The sequence below is a fragment of the Entelurus aequoreus genome, linkage group LG07, assembly GCF_033978785.1.
Source record: "Entelurus aequoreus isolate RoL-2023_Sb linkage group LG07, RoL_Eaeq_v1.1, whole genome shotgun sequence".
NCBI lineage: Eukaryota > Metazoa > Chordata > Actinopteri > Syngnathiformes > Syngnathidae > Entelurus > Entelurus aequoreus.
This window is the reverse complement of record NC_084737.1, coordinates 83662872-83677912: the sequence shown is the minus strand read 5'-3', so window position 1 is coordinate 83677912 and position 15041 is coordinate 83662872. Positions and strand designations below refer to the sequence as shown.

General features: G+C 38.2%; 1 protein-coding gene across 1 annotated transcript; it reads left to right on the top strand.

The window, feature by feature from the left end:
* The first annotated feature begins 36 nt into the window (after window positions 1–36).
* Window positions 37–8813, top strand: LOC133653229 (PTB domain-containing engulfment adapter protein 1-like). The gene is made up of 6 exons (XM_062052305.1): window positions 37–154; window positions 241–312; window positions 8123–8221; window positions 8304–8441; window positions 8514–8618; window positions 8690–8813. Exons 1-6 carry the CDS (start codon window positions 110–112, stop codon window positions 8756–8758), a joined length of 528 nt encoding a protein of 175 aa, XP_061908289.1. The 5' UTR covers window positions 37–109; the 3' UTR covers window positions 8759–8813.
* The last annotated feature ends 6228 nt before the right edge of the window (window positions 8814–15041 follow it).

Sequence of the window (15041 nt, the reverse complement as noted above, 5' to 3'; positions counted from 1 at the left end):
TGCATTAAGACAGCGCATATTGTCTACTTCCAATAAGGTAAGATGCAGTTGTTTCATATTTTTGGGTTAATATGTGATTGTGTGTGCTTGTGTAGTTGTACCAGGAAGGATGAGTGACACCGAGGACGACAATGAGATTTCCTTTACGGTGAAGGTAATCGCACTCATTTAAACATGAGATTTAATGCGAGTTGTCATGTTGCTGTTTTGTGTGACTTCCTGTATGGGTCTATATTGTAGTTTATTGGCCGAGTTGAGGTGGTCAGCCCTAATGGACTTAATATCCTGGAGGAAGCAGCTCAGAGCCTTAAGGTCAGTCTTAAAGGTGATACTTAAAGGCCTACTGAAATGAATTTTTTTCATTTAACCGGGGATAGCAGATCCATTCTATGTGTCATACTTGATCATTTCGCGATATTGCCATATTTTTTGCTGAAAGGATTTAGTAGAGAACATCGACGATAAAGTTCGCAACTTTTGGTCGCTGATAAAAAAAAAAGCCTTGCCTGTACAGGAAGTAGCGTGACGTCGCAGGTTGAAAGGCTCCTCACATTTCCCATTGTTTACACCAGCAGCGAGAGCGATTCGGACCGAGAAAGCGACGATTACCCCATTAATTTGAGCGAGGATGAAAGATTCGTGGATGAGGAACGTGAGAGTGAAGGACTAGAGTGCAGTGCAGGATGTATCTTTTTTCGCTCTGACCGTAACTTAGGTACAAGCTGGCTCATTGGATTCCACACTCTCTCCTTTTTCTATTGTGGATCACGGATTTGTATTTTAAACCACCTCGGATACTATATCCTCTTGAAAATGAGAGTCGAGAACGCGAAATGGACATTCACAGTGACTTTTATCTCCACGACAATACATCGGCGAAGCACTTTAGCTACGGGGCTAACGTGATCGCATCGTGCTTTAAATGCGGATAGAAACAAAATAAATGAGCCCCTGACTGGAAGGATAGACAGAAGATCAACAATACTACTATCAGGAGACACGAACCAAACACTGGACGTATCCACATGTTAATGCTGTGCCGCCTGTCGAAGCCTAGCAATGCTGTTGCTAACGACGCCATTGAAGCTAACTTAGCTAAGGGACCTCGTCAGAACTATGATAAAAACATTAGCGCTCCACCTACGCCAGCCCTCATCTGCTCATCAACACCCGTGCTCCCCTGCGTTCCAGCGATCGACGGCGTGACGAAGGACTTCACCCGATCCTCGATGCAGTCGGCGGCTAGCGTCGTATAGCGCGTCTGCTATCCAACTCAAAGTCCTCCTGGTTTTGTTGCTGCAGCCAGCCGCTAATACACCGATCCCACTTACAGCTTTCTTCTTTGCAGTCTCCATTGTTCATTAAACAAATTGCAAAAGATTCACCAACACAGATGTCCAGAATACTGTGGAATTTTGCGATGAAAACAGAGCTTTTTGTATTGTGATACAATGTGTCCGAATACTTCCGCTTCAACCATCGACATCACGTGCATACGTCATCATACATAGACGTTTTCAGCCGGAAGTTCCCCGGGAAATTTAAAATGTCACTTTATAAGTTAACCCGGCCGTATTGGCATGTGTTGCAATGTTAAGATTTCATCATTGATATATAAACTATCAGACTGCGTGGTCGCTAGTAGTGGCTTTCAGTAGGCCTTTAAAACAGTAGTTTTATACTTGTGAGTGTTGATGACACAGCTTTGCAACAGTTGATTTATTTATTTATTTATTAGCCTTTATTTAACCAGGTAAAATCCCATTGAGATCAAAGATCTCTTTTCCAAGGGAGACCTGGCCAAGAGGGCAGCAGCAAGGTTACATTAAAAACAGTAAACAAATACATAAAACATCACATTTACGACATTAAAACTTGCTCACATAACACATGTGCATACAGACAAGGTAGACTGCAGTCCTTTCACAGAAGCTTTAAACTCATTCAACGTAACAAGGGTTTGAAGTTTAATATTCGATTGTAGGTTATTCCAAGCCTTCGCTGCTGAAAACCTAAATGCTTTCTTGCCCAGTTCAGTTCTTACTTTGCAACAGTTGATATTCTAGTTTCAAGCATGTTTAACTCAATATAGGTCATCAAATCTCAGCAATAAGCTGTAAAATCTTACTGAGATCATTTAGGACCAAAACCCTTAAAACAAGTAGAACACTCTAACATAAAATCTGCTTAGTGAGAAGAATGATCTTATCAGACAGAAAATAAGCAAATATCACCCTTATTTGAGATATTTCATCTTACTTAGTTTTTAGTTTTTGCAGTGTTCTGGCCTAACATAACCAGAAATCATGATCATAATTAAAGATAAAGAGTAATTTTTATTTTACTTTCCATAAATATCTAAAACAATTCATATTCTCTTCATGTCCTTTTATGTTCCTTCCAGTGCTGTTGTGTTTAGGTTAAGAGTTTTTATCCCATCAGAATTCCGCTAGCTTATGTTGCCATGCTGTACCAAATCTGCCCGGGGCCTTCAGAATCAACAATGCGGGCGTCTGTGCACTGTGAGCAGGCACATACAGTTGATAGACCGTTGCGATAGCCAATCAGATCGCGAGTTGTTGTCAGTAAGAACGTGACATTTACGCGTCCTGTGATTGGATGCTCACTTGAGAATCACAAGTATGTAATCATAAGTTGCGAGAGCAGGAAGTGCTATCCAACTCAACAGAGCCACACCGGAACCACACTTGGCTCGCAGAGAAACCTGATATCGACTCGCTTTTTTAAACCCACGACGGCCGAAGAAGAGCAAAAACGTTGATAAGGTTGCAGGTATATACTTGCAAGGCGATATTCAAGAAGGACATTTGAAGAGAAGCTCGACCTCGTAAGACAAGGTCAGCCAACCCTTGAGCTAGCTGACCTGTGCCAGCCGGTGAAATGGTTTGTCTGCCACTTTCAATCGAATCAACCCCTGGCTTACGGCTTCCGATGAGTGCTGGAAATTGTGACTTTAAATATTTTTGTCATTATTTTCTCACGTGTAATATGTTTTTACAATTATTTTCATTTTGACATTATCACGTAAAGATATGTTTTAACTGCTGATGTGGGTTTTTGTTTTTTAAATGCGGTGGAACATAGAGTTTATTCCATGCCCAGTTGTGCGCAAGTGTTTCTGTATAGCAGGGGTCACCAACGCGGTGCCCGCGGGCACCAGGTAGCCCGTAAGGACCAGATGAGTAGCCCGCTGGCCTGTTCTAAAAATAGCTCAAATAGCAGCACTTACCAGTGAGCTGCCTCTATTTTTTAAATTGTATTTATTTACTAGCAAGCTGGTCTCGCTTTGCCCGACATTTTTAATTCTAAGAGAGACAAAACTCAAATAGAATTTGAAAATCCAAGAAAATATTTTAAAGACTTGGTCTTCACTTGTTTAAATAAATTCATTCATTTTTTTACTTTGCTTCTTATAACTTTCAGAAAGACAATTTTAGAGAAAAAATACAACCTTAAAAATGATTTTAGGATTTTTAAACACATATACCTTTTTACCTTTTAAATTCCTTCCTCTTCTTTCCTGACAATTTAAATCAATGTTCAAGTATTTTTTTATTGTAAAGAATAATAAATACATTTTAATTTAATTCTTCATTTTAGCTTCTGTTTTTTCGACGAAGAATATTTGTGAAATATTTCTTCAAACTTACTATGATTAAAATTCAAAAAAATTATTCTGTCAAATCTAGAAAATCTGTAGAATCAAATTTAAATCTTATTTCAAAGTCTTTTGAATTTCTTTTAAAATTTTTGTTTTGGAAATTCTAGAATACATAAGGATTTGTCTTTGTTAGAAATATAGCTTGGTCCAATTTGTTATATATTCTAACAAAGTGTAGATTGGATTTTAACCTATTTAAAACATGTCATCAAAATTCTAAAATTAATCTTAATCAGGAAAAATTAGTAATGATGTTCCATAAATTCTTTTTTTAAGTTTTTCTCTTCTTTTTTTCGGTTGAATCTTGAATTTTAAAGAGTCGAAATTGAATTTTTTTCATGTTTTCTCCTCTTTTAAACCGTTCAATTAAGTATAAATATCATTAATTATTAATAATAACGTTAAAGGTAAATTGAGCAAATTGGCTATTTCTGGCAATTTATTTAAGTGTGTATCAAACTGGTAGCCCTTCGCATTAATCACTACCCAAGAAGTAGCTCTTGCTTTCAAAAAGGTTGCTGACCCCTGCTGTATAGTATTTCTGCAGCCGTGGTCATGTGGCGACATAAATTATGGTGTTATGAGAGGTATTTCTTAAAGTCAGACTAATAGCACATCAATGAAGGCCTAGGTGTGAACAGCTTGGATGATTCCTTAAAATGTTCCAGTTCCATTCACACATTTAAAAAACACTTTAAGACCAATGTCTTGGAAAAATATATCACTCTTGAATCAACACAGTAGTTAATACTATGATCAATGTTAATTACGAACTAAATGTGGGATATAAATAAACAAATAAGTATAATTGTTTGTATATACAAACCCCGTTTCCATATGAGTTGGGAAATTGTGTTAGATGTAAATATAAACGGAATACAATGATTTGCAAATCCTTTTCAAGCCATATTCAGTTGAATATGCTACAAAGACAACATATTTGATGTTCAAACTCATAAACATTTTTTTTGCAAATAATCATTAACTTTAGAATTTGATGGCAGCAACACGTGACAAAGAAGTTGGGAAAGGTGGCAATAAATACTGATAAAGTTGAGGAATGCTCATCAAACACTTATTTGGAACATCCCACAGGTGAACAGGCAAATTGGGAACAGGTGGGTGCCATGATTGGGTATAAAAGTAGATTCCATGAAATGCTCAGTCATTCACAAACAAGGATGGGGCGAGGGTCACCACTTTGTCAACAAATGCGTGAGCAAATTGTTGAACAGTTTAAGAAAAACCTTTCTCAAGTAGCTATTGCAAGGAATTTAAGGATTTCACCATCTACGCTCCGTAATATCATCAAAGGGTTCAGAGAATGTGGAGAAATCACTGCAGGTAAGCAGCTAAGCCCGTGACCTTCCATCCCTCAAGCTGTACTGCATCAACAAGCCACATCAGTGTGTAAAGGATATCACCACATGGGCTCGGGAACACTTCAGAAACCCACTGTCAGTAACTACAGTTGGTCGCTACATCTGTAAGTGCAAGTTAAAACTCCTATGCAAGGCGGAAACCGTTTATCAACAACACCCAGAAACGGCGTCGGCTTCGCTGGGCCTGAGCTCATCTAAGATGGACTGATACAAAGTGGAAAAGTGTTCTGTATAGCATGTTCTATATGTTATAGTTATTTGAATGACTCTTACCATAATATGTTACGTTAACATACCAGTTGGTTATTTATGCCTCATATAACGTACACTTATTCAGCCTGTTGTTCACTATTCTTTAGACATTTTAAATTGCCTTTCAAATGTCTATTCTTGGTGTTGGCTTTTATCAATTAAATCTCCCCAAAAAATGCGACTTATACTCCAGTGCGACTTATATATGTTTTTTTCCTTCTTTATTATGCATTTTCGGCCGGTGCGACTTATACTCCGAAAAATACTGTATTCATTAAAAACAAGTTGGAGGTTTTAACAAGTATATTTGATATTGTTGGCCACTGTAACATCACACAGTTTGAACAGTAACTGTTTGACTATTTAGATAAGTGATTTATTGACGTACCACTAGATGGAGCCCATGTACCACCAGTGGTTTACCACAGTTTAAGAGTCTCTGCTCTAGATACTGTATTATTTCCATGTTTAAAAAGTTTAAGGTTTTTACATATGTTTTAAAAAGCTGATTTAATCCAAATAAATGCAATACATTTTTTTTTTTAGCACAAGTAAAAATATCAAGTGTGTGTGTGTGTGGCAGGTGGGTGGGATTCGGGGCCTTTCACTCGTCTTGAGTATGGGGTGGTGGCTCAGAATTGAGTGCTACACCCTAAAAGTGCTAACATTACACTCACACTTTTGACAGCAACATCTCGCTAGCACGTTAACAAAGAAATGTGCAACTCCCATGTCTGTATCTGACTGGCCGATGGCAGGAAGAGCTCATTTTTTTTCTTCTGTTGCTGTTTAAGATGTGTAGCGAAGCCTGTAAGCCAGGGGTGTCCAAACTTTTTCCACTGTGTGCCGCACATTGAAAAATCAAAGCTCGCAGGGGCCATTTTGATATTTTTGATGTTAAAAACCAATACAATATATGTATAAAAAATATACATTTAGGCTTCCACTCAGGATTGATCCCGGGGACCCCAAAGGGTTTTTGGTCCAAAAGATGTAAAAAATGTGTCATTATTCAGTATTATTGTTTGTGTTATTATTCAAGTTTTTAAATCTCTAGACCAACATTAGGTCTATCTGTCAATACAACATTTTTTAAAGATTTAAATTGTATGCTCTTTTTGTCAAAGAAAACCCTTTTTTTTAATGAAAAAAACTAGTGATGTCCGATAATATCGGTCTGCCGATATTATCGGCCGATAAATGCGTTAAAATGTAATATCGGAAATTATCTGTATCGTTTTTTTTATTATCAGCATCGTTTTTTGTTGTTTTTTTTTTTTAATTAAATCCACATAAAAAACACAAGATACACTTACAATTAGTGCACCAACCCAAAAAACCTCCCTCCCCCATTCACACTCATTCACACAAAAGGGTTGTTTCTTTCTGTTATTAATATTCTGCTTCCTACATTATATATCAATATATATCAATACAGTCTGCAAGGGATACAGTCCGTAAGCACACATGATTGTGCGTGCTGCTGCTCCACTAATAGTACTAACCTTTAACAGTTAATTTTACAAATTTTCATTAATTACTAGCTTCTATGTAGCTGTTTTTATATTGTTTTACTTTCTTTTTTATTCAAGAAAATGTTTTTAATTTATTTATCTTATTTTATTTGATTCATTTTTTAAAAAAGTACCTTATCTTCACCATACCTGGTTGTCCAAATGAGGCATAATAATGTGTTAATTCCACGACTGTATATATCGGTTGATATCGGTATCGGTAATTAAAGAGTTGGACAATATCGGCATATCGGATATCGGCAAAAAGCCATTATCGGACATCCCTAAAAAAACCCACAAAATATGCAATTTTTAAGTGGGATATTTGAGATGATATAATAATTGGAGCCTTAAAAAGGTCAATAACTCATAACACCATTGATTTTAATTCGTTATTTTTTGAGCAATGACACTTAAAAACTAATCACACTAAAATTGTGGGGGATCCAAAAGGGTCCTACTCATTAAAGTGTTAAAAAATAAATTGTAATTTTTGTTTTATTTTACTGTTTAATTTTTGAACACAAGAATCTCGAGATCAACTTCAGATCTGTCAATTATAAGTCTTATTGTTGTTTATGTTGTTCGTTTTAGGCCCTTCTTTAAAAAAAAACAGCTCGTGTATATGCAACATATGCAACATTTTCCCCCAAAAAATATCACAAAATATTTATGTGACGTAATTGGAGCCTTGAATAGGTCAATAATTCATAATGACATTGATTTTGATTCATTATTATTTTTTAAAGAAAGAAACAGCCTACATGGCAGCTTTGTGTGATTAGAGTGAACATTGCTACATTTACTAACCTTTAACAGTTAATTTTACAAATTTTCATTCATTACTAGTTTCTATGTAACTGTTTTTATATTGTTGTACTTTCTTTTTTATTCAAGAAAATGTTTTTAATTTATTTATCTTATTTTATTTGATTAATTTTTTTTAAAAAGTACCTTATCTTCACCATACCTGGTTGTCCAAATTAGGCATAATAATGTGTTAATTCCACGACTGCATATATCGGTTGATATCGATATATGTACAGCCCTTTGAGACACTTGTGATTTAGGGCTATATAAATAAACATTGATTGATTGATTGATTTTCTTGTTACATTTCACCTGTTTGCTCTTTAAATACCACTTTTAATGTATATTATTTTTTTCAATCGTATTTTTAAAATGTGCCGTGTGTCCGTTAAAAAATGACCTGCGGGCCGCACTTTGGAAATCCCCGCTGTAAGCGTAAGGCAGGTGTACCTCCATGAAGTGTCTTCCCCTGCCATCTTTAGACACCTGACCCTTACGCCTCTGAGAAGACCGCCAAGAAGAGCAAGGTCCACCTCTTTGTCTCCCAGAATGGTGTCGACCTTTTGGAGAACAAAACCAAGGTACATGTGCGGCAAAATATAGAATTCAAAAAGAATTCAATCCTTGCATCGAACTGATCATCTTTTCCCCCCCGCTTCCTAGTTTCTGCTGTACACCTGCCCGCTCGCCACCATCTCCTTCTGCGCCGTCATGCCGTCGTCGCCCAAAGTGTTCGGCTTCGTGGCCAAGCACCCTGCGGTGGACATGTACCACTGCTACCTGTTCAAAAGCGACACCTTGGTGAGTATGTCGCCAACACCTCTCGAGTGTACGTGAGGCCTCCGCAGCAACATTCCGACACGCCTTCCTCAGTCCCACGTGCTGGTCTCCGCTGTCGGCGACGTCTTCCGGACCGCCAAGAAGGAGGAGAGGGCGAGAGGAGGTCGAGATCTGATTGTAGAGGCGCTCAGGCATAAGGTCAGCAGTCCTCATTCGAATTTGATAGGAGCTGCTGGGATAAAAGATAACACCGGCTCTCACTCCCGCAGAACAAAATGCTGCAAAAGCAGAATTCCGAGCTCAAGAGGAGGCTTGCAGAAAAAAATGGCCAACAATAAGGTGCTGGTGTGTTAAACATACGTAATACATACAGTACAGGCCAAAGGTTTGGACACCTTCTCCTCATTTGATGGGTTTTCTTTATTTTCATGACTATTTACAAAAAAGTGTTTAGTCAGCCACCGATTGTGCCAAGTTCTCCCACTTAAAATGATGACAGAGGTCTGTAATTTTCATCATAGGTACACTTCAACTGTGAGAGACAGAATGTGGAAAAAAAATCCAGGAATTCACATTGTAGGAATTTTAAAGAATTTATTTGTAAATTATGGTGGAAAATAAGTATTTCAAATCAAATCAACTTTATTTATAAAGCACATTTAAAATGTACCACAGGGGTAGCCAAAGTGCTGTACAATGGGCAGGTTAAAAATAATACGAGAACCGAGCAAACACAACACAACACAAACAGAACGCGATAAAAAATAAATAAATAAAATATAAAAACAGGTTGACAGCAGGTGCATTATGGGGCGCCATTGCAGGATGGATATCACTCAGTGTTAAAAGCCATGGAATAAAAGTATGTTTTTAAGAGAGATTTAAAAACAGGAAGAGAGGAGGCTTGTCTAACACTCAGAGGTAGGTCGTTCCAGAGCTTGGGAGCAGCAGCGGCGAAAGCTCTGTCGCCTCTAAGCGTCAGCCTTGTGTCCGGGACCGTCAGTAGCAGCTGATCGGCTGATCTTAGGGATCGGGTGGGGCAGTAAGGCTGAAGGAGGTCGGAGAGATATGTTGGCGCGAGGTTGTTTAGACATTTAAAAACAAATAAAAGGAGTTTAAAATTGATTCTGTAACGCACAGGGAGCCAGTGAAGGGACGCTAATATAGGGGTGATGTGCTCACGTCTGCGGGTCTGTGTTAGCAGACGAGCAGCAGAGTTGTGCACGAGCTGCAGGCCTGGCTAATGCCTACATACAGGGCATTGCAGTAGTCTAGACCAGTCGACATAAAGGCGTGGATTCATTTCTCGAGATCATGTCCTGATAGAAGCGGTTTCACTTTCGCTATTTGGCGTAATTGATAAAAGCTTTTTGTTATTTGGTCAAGAACACAAATTCAACTCAATACTTTGTAATATAACCTTTGTTGGCAATAACAGAGGTCAAAGGATTACTATAGGTCTTTACCAGGTTTGCACACACAGTAGCTGCTATTTTGTCCCATTCCTCCATGCAGATCTTCTCGAGAGCCGTGATGTTTTGGGGCTGTCGCCGAGCAACACGGACTTTCAACTCCCTCCACAGATTTTCTATGGGGTTGAGGTCTGGAGACTGGCTAGGCCACTCCAGGACTTTCAAATGCTTCTTACGGAGCCACTCCTTTGCTGCCCGGGCGGTGTGTTTGGGATCATTGTCATGCTGGAAGACCCAGCCACGTTTCATCTTCAAAGCTCTCACTGATGGAAGGAGGTTTTGGCTCAAAATCTCACGATACATGGCCCCATTCATTCTTTCCTTATCACGGGTCAGTCGTCCTGTCGCCTTAGCAGAAAAACAGCCCCAAAGCATGATGTTTCCACCCCCGTGCTTCACAGTAGGTATGGTGTTCTTGGGATGCAACTCAGTATTCTTCTTCCACCAAACACGACGAGTTGAGTTTATACCAAAAAGTTCTATTTTGGTTTCATCTGACAACATGACATTCTCCCAATCCTCTGCTGTATCATCCATGTGCTCTCTGGCAAACTTCAGACATGTACCGGCTTAAGCAGGGGGACACATCTGGCCCTGCAGGATTTGATTCCCTGTCGGCGTAGCGTCTTACTGATGGTCCCAGCTCTCTGCAGGTCATTCACCAGGTCCCTCCGTGTGGTTCTGGGATTTTTGCTCACCGTTCTCATGATCATTTTGACCCCACGGGCCATAGTGGAGTTTGGAGTCTGACTGTTTGAGGCTGTGGACAGGTGTCTTTTATGCAGATAACGAGTTCAAACAGGTGCCATTAATACAGGTAACGAGTGGAGGACAGAAGAGCTTCTTAAAGAAGAAGTTACAGGTCTGAGAGAGCCAGAGATCTTCCTTGTTTGAAGTGACCAAATACTTATTTTCCACCATAATTTACAAATAAATTCTTTAAAATTCCTACAACGTGAATTCCTGGATTTTTTTTTTCACATTCTGTCTCTCACAGTTGAAGTGTACCTATGATGAAAATTACAGACCTCTGTCATCATTTTAAATGGGAGAACTTGGCACAATCGGTGGCTGACTAAATACTTTTTTGCCCCACTGTAGATTGTCACTGAAGGCATCAAAACTATGAATGAACACATGTGCAGTTATGTACTTTGCAAAAAAAAAAACTGAAATAACTGAATATATTCTAGTGTCTTCAAAATAGCCACCCTTTGCTCTGATTTCTGTGTTGCACACTCTTGGCATTCTCTCCATGAGCTTCAAGAGGTAGTCACCTGAAAGGGTTTTCACTTCACAGGTGTCATAGTTTTGATGCCTTCAGTGACAATCGACAATGTAAACAGTCACGAAATAAAGAAAACACATTGATATGAGAAGGTGTGTCCACATTTTGGGCCTGTACTGTGTATAATATTCACAGTTTTTCTGTAAAACTATCAAGATTATGGTAACATGGTGGTCCGAAAAGATGAAAATGACAAATTAATCCATTCTGTATTCAACCTAAATGTTTATTGTACAGTCTATACATTCTTTGACTTCAGCCAGGAAGATTGTTTTATATTGACATGTTTTTCTTATTTTGTGATTATATACTGAATATTACATACATACAGTATGTATGAGAAAAATCAAATGGGGCGGAGGTGCAAAAGTCTGCCCTCCACTGCTGCTCATCATGTTTAAAATTGTCATTTGTTGTTTTGTTTTCAAGTCACTTTGACTCAAATCCAACAAATAATGTTTTAAGAATAACCCACTGTAATAGATCAATGATACTTTAATAAAAACATTAAAAAAAAGAACCTTTTATTTAAAGGCCTACTGAAAGCCACTACTAGCGACCACGCAGTCTGATAGTTTATATATCAATGATGAAATCTTAACATTGCAACACATGCCAATACGGCCGGGTTAACTTATAAAGTGACATTTTACATTTCCCGGGGAACTTCCGGCTCAAAACGCCTTTGGAGGATGACGTATGCGCGTGACGTCGCCAGGTCCACGGAAGTGTTTGGACCCTATTGGACACTCTGTTTTCTTAAACAAAATTCCACAGTATTCTGGACATCTGTGTTGGTGAATCTTTTGCAATTTATGTACTGAACAATGGAGGCTGCAAAGAAGAACGTTGTAGGTGGGATCGGTGTATTAGCGGCTGGCTGCAGCAACACAACAAGGAGGACTTTGTTGGATAGCAGACGCTAGCGCCGGCGACCTCACCTTGACTTCCTACGTCTTCGGGCCGCCGACCGCATCGTCGATCGCTGGAACGCAGGTGAGCACGGGTGTTGATGAGCAGATGAGGGCTGGCTGGCGTAGGTGGAGCGCTAATGTTTTTATCATAGCTCTGACGAGGTCCTGTTGCTAATTTAGCGTCGTTAGCAACAGCATTGCCAGGCTTCGACAGGCGGCACAGCATTAACCGTGTATTTACATGTCCAGTGTTTGGTTCGGTGTCTCCTGATAGTCGTATTGTTGATCTTCTGTCTATCCTTCCAGTCAGGGATTTATTTATTTTGTTTCTACCTGCATTTGAGACAGATGCTATCACGTTAGCTCATGCTAAAGAGCTTGGTCGATGTATTGTCGTGGAGATAAAAGTCACTGTGAATGTCCATTTGGCGTTCTCGACTCTCATTTTCAAGAGGATATAGTATCCCAGGTGGTTTAAAATACAAATCTGTGATCCACAATAGAAAAAGGAGAGAGTGTGGATTCCAATGAGCCAGCTTGTACCTAAGTTACGGTCAGAGCGAAAAAAGATATCTCTTGAACTGCATTCTAGTCCGTCACTCTAACGTTCCTCATCCACGAATCTTTCATCCTCGCTCAAATTAATGGGGTAATCGTCGCTTTCTCGCTCCGAATATCTCTCGCTCCATTGTAAACAACGGGGAATTGTGAGCAGCACTACCGCTTGTGACGTCACGCTACTTCCGGTAGGGGCAAGGTTTTTTTTTATCGGCGAGCAAAAGTTGCGAACTTTATCGTCGATTTTCTCTACTAAATCCTTTCAGCAAAAATATGGCAATATCGCGAAATGATCAAGTATGACACATAGAATGGATCTGCTATTCCCGTTTAAATATAAAAAATTCATTTCAGCAGGCCTTTAATACAGTTTTAGTGTAAGTGTGCACTTTAGCCAAAAGGGGGCGTCAAAGATGAGGCCAAGTTGTCAGGTTGAAAAAAACTATTTCTATTGTAATCTGTCTCATTCCAATACTATATCAAATAATAAACTCATTATGCTACGTATTTATTTGCACCATAATGGTTGTGTTCTTAAAATTGTTAAGGACTTAAAATATTAATTACTCTGTTTGTATTGGAATTTAAGGGGAAAATATTAATTCCAGGCATGGGAAATTTGAAACATTAATTTTCGCATCAATATATCACTGTTTTTAATGAAATACCAATAAAAATGATTTAGACATAATTTGTTAAAAGCTCGCCTCAGCCGCAGGTATTTGCTGTTCCTCCTGCCCCAACCAGGTTTAGTTGTAGAGTATTTACTAGTAGCCACTGAGAAGGTATATTTTTGATGTTTACAGTTTCCAAATGGTAAAAAAGTGTAGAAATGCTCCCAATTGCAGGAAATGTGGTCTTGATTTTCAAAATGTTCTTTCGGTGTTTGTGTGGCAGCACTTGTGATGATAGAAATGTTCCTCTCTTTTGTTCCTCAATCTTTCTCTTTTCTTCTCCTCAAAGATGCTCATATCCCTGTAATTCCTATCATATTATTTACCAATATTTTTAGTTTGAAATTAGGGTGACATACAGCACAGGCCAAAAGTTTGGACACACCTTCTCATTGAATGCGTTTTCTTTATTTTCGTGACTATTTACATTGTAGATTGTCACTGAAGCCATCAAAACTATGAATGTGGAGTTATGTACTTAACAAAAAAAAGGTGAAGTAACTGAAAACATGTTTTAAATTCTAGTTTCTTCAAAATAGCCACTCTTTGCTCTGAATACTGCTTCGTGCACCCTTTGCATTCTCTCAATGAGCTTCAAGAGGTAGTCACCTGAAATGGTTTTCACTTCACAGGTGTGCTTGCGTAAAACAGGGGTGTCCAAAACTTTTTCCACCGAGGGCCGCACATGGAAAAATTAAAGCATGCGGGGGCCATTTTGATATTTTTCATTTTCAAACCATAACAAAATATATGGATTTTGTTTGTTTTTTACCTTTAGGGCTCCCGGGGACCATAAAGGTTCTAAGTCATTAAAATATTAAAAACAAGTCAAATTATTATTTTTTTATTTATATAACGCTTACAGTAAATCTGTACAGTATATCAACTTCAGGTTGATATACAGTTTAAAAAAACAAAAAGGTTTTATGCCTTTTCTGTCAAAGACAACTTAGTTTTTTATAATAAAACTGAAATATGCAGTATTTCCCCCACTGTAATTAGTAATTAGAGCCTTAAAAATCAATAATGCAGGACACCATTGATTATTATTTTTGAGTAATCACAGTGAAAAGATAAATAAAAACCCATTGAATATATTTGGGATCCAAAAGGTGCCCCACTCAGAAAGTGATACATTTTTATTAGTTTTTTTTTAAAAAACTTTCAACACTTAAGTTACGAGCTCAACTTCAGATATATCTGTCCATTTCACGTTTGAACTATTATTTTGTTTGTTTTGTGCTCTTTTGTCGAATAAAATGTTGATGTTTTTGTATGGCAACCACACAATATATGCAATATTTCCCACATAAAACGTTTTAAAGTGAAATATTTGAAATAATTGGAGCCTTGAATAGGTCAATAATTCATTATAACATTGATTTTTTTCTCTTTTTTTTGAGCAATGGCAAAAAAAGAAAAAAGAAAGATAGACAAAAGAAAGAAAAAAAGCCTGCATGGTAGCTTTGTGTCAACATTGCAACTTTTTCTAGTTAGATTTCACCTCATTCCACTTTTTAAAATGTTTTTTAAATTTTTGCAATAGCATTTCCAGAATGTGTGGCGGGCCGGTAAACAATTAGCTGCGGGCCGCAAATGGCCCCCGGGCCGCACTTTGGACACCGCTGGCTTAAAACATAACAATTCAATAAAACTAAAATTCGGCATGATGTAAAAGTTTGTAGGTTAAGATTTGAAAGGGAAATATGAGCTTA

What these genes read in the sequence shown, in the direction of transcription:
- LOC133653229 (XM_062052305.1), top strand. Translation starts at nt 110, where the DNA reads ATGAGTGACACCGAGGACGACAATGAGATTTCCTTTACGGTGAAG. An exon ending in TGTTCAAAAGCGACACCTTG is followed by an intron (nt 8,442 to 8,513) that starts GTGAGTATGTCG and finishes CGCCTTCCTCAG; the next exon opens with TCCCACGTGCTGGTCTCCGC. An exon ending in TAGAGGCGCTCAGGCATAAG is followed by an intron (nt 8,619 to 8,689) that starts GTCAGCAGTCCT and finishes TCACTCCCGCAG; the next exon opens with AACAAAATGCTGCAAAAGCA.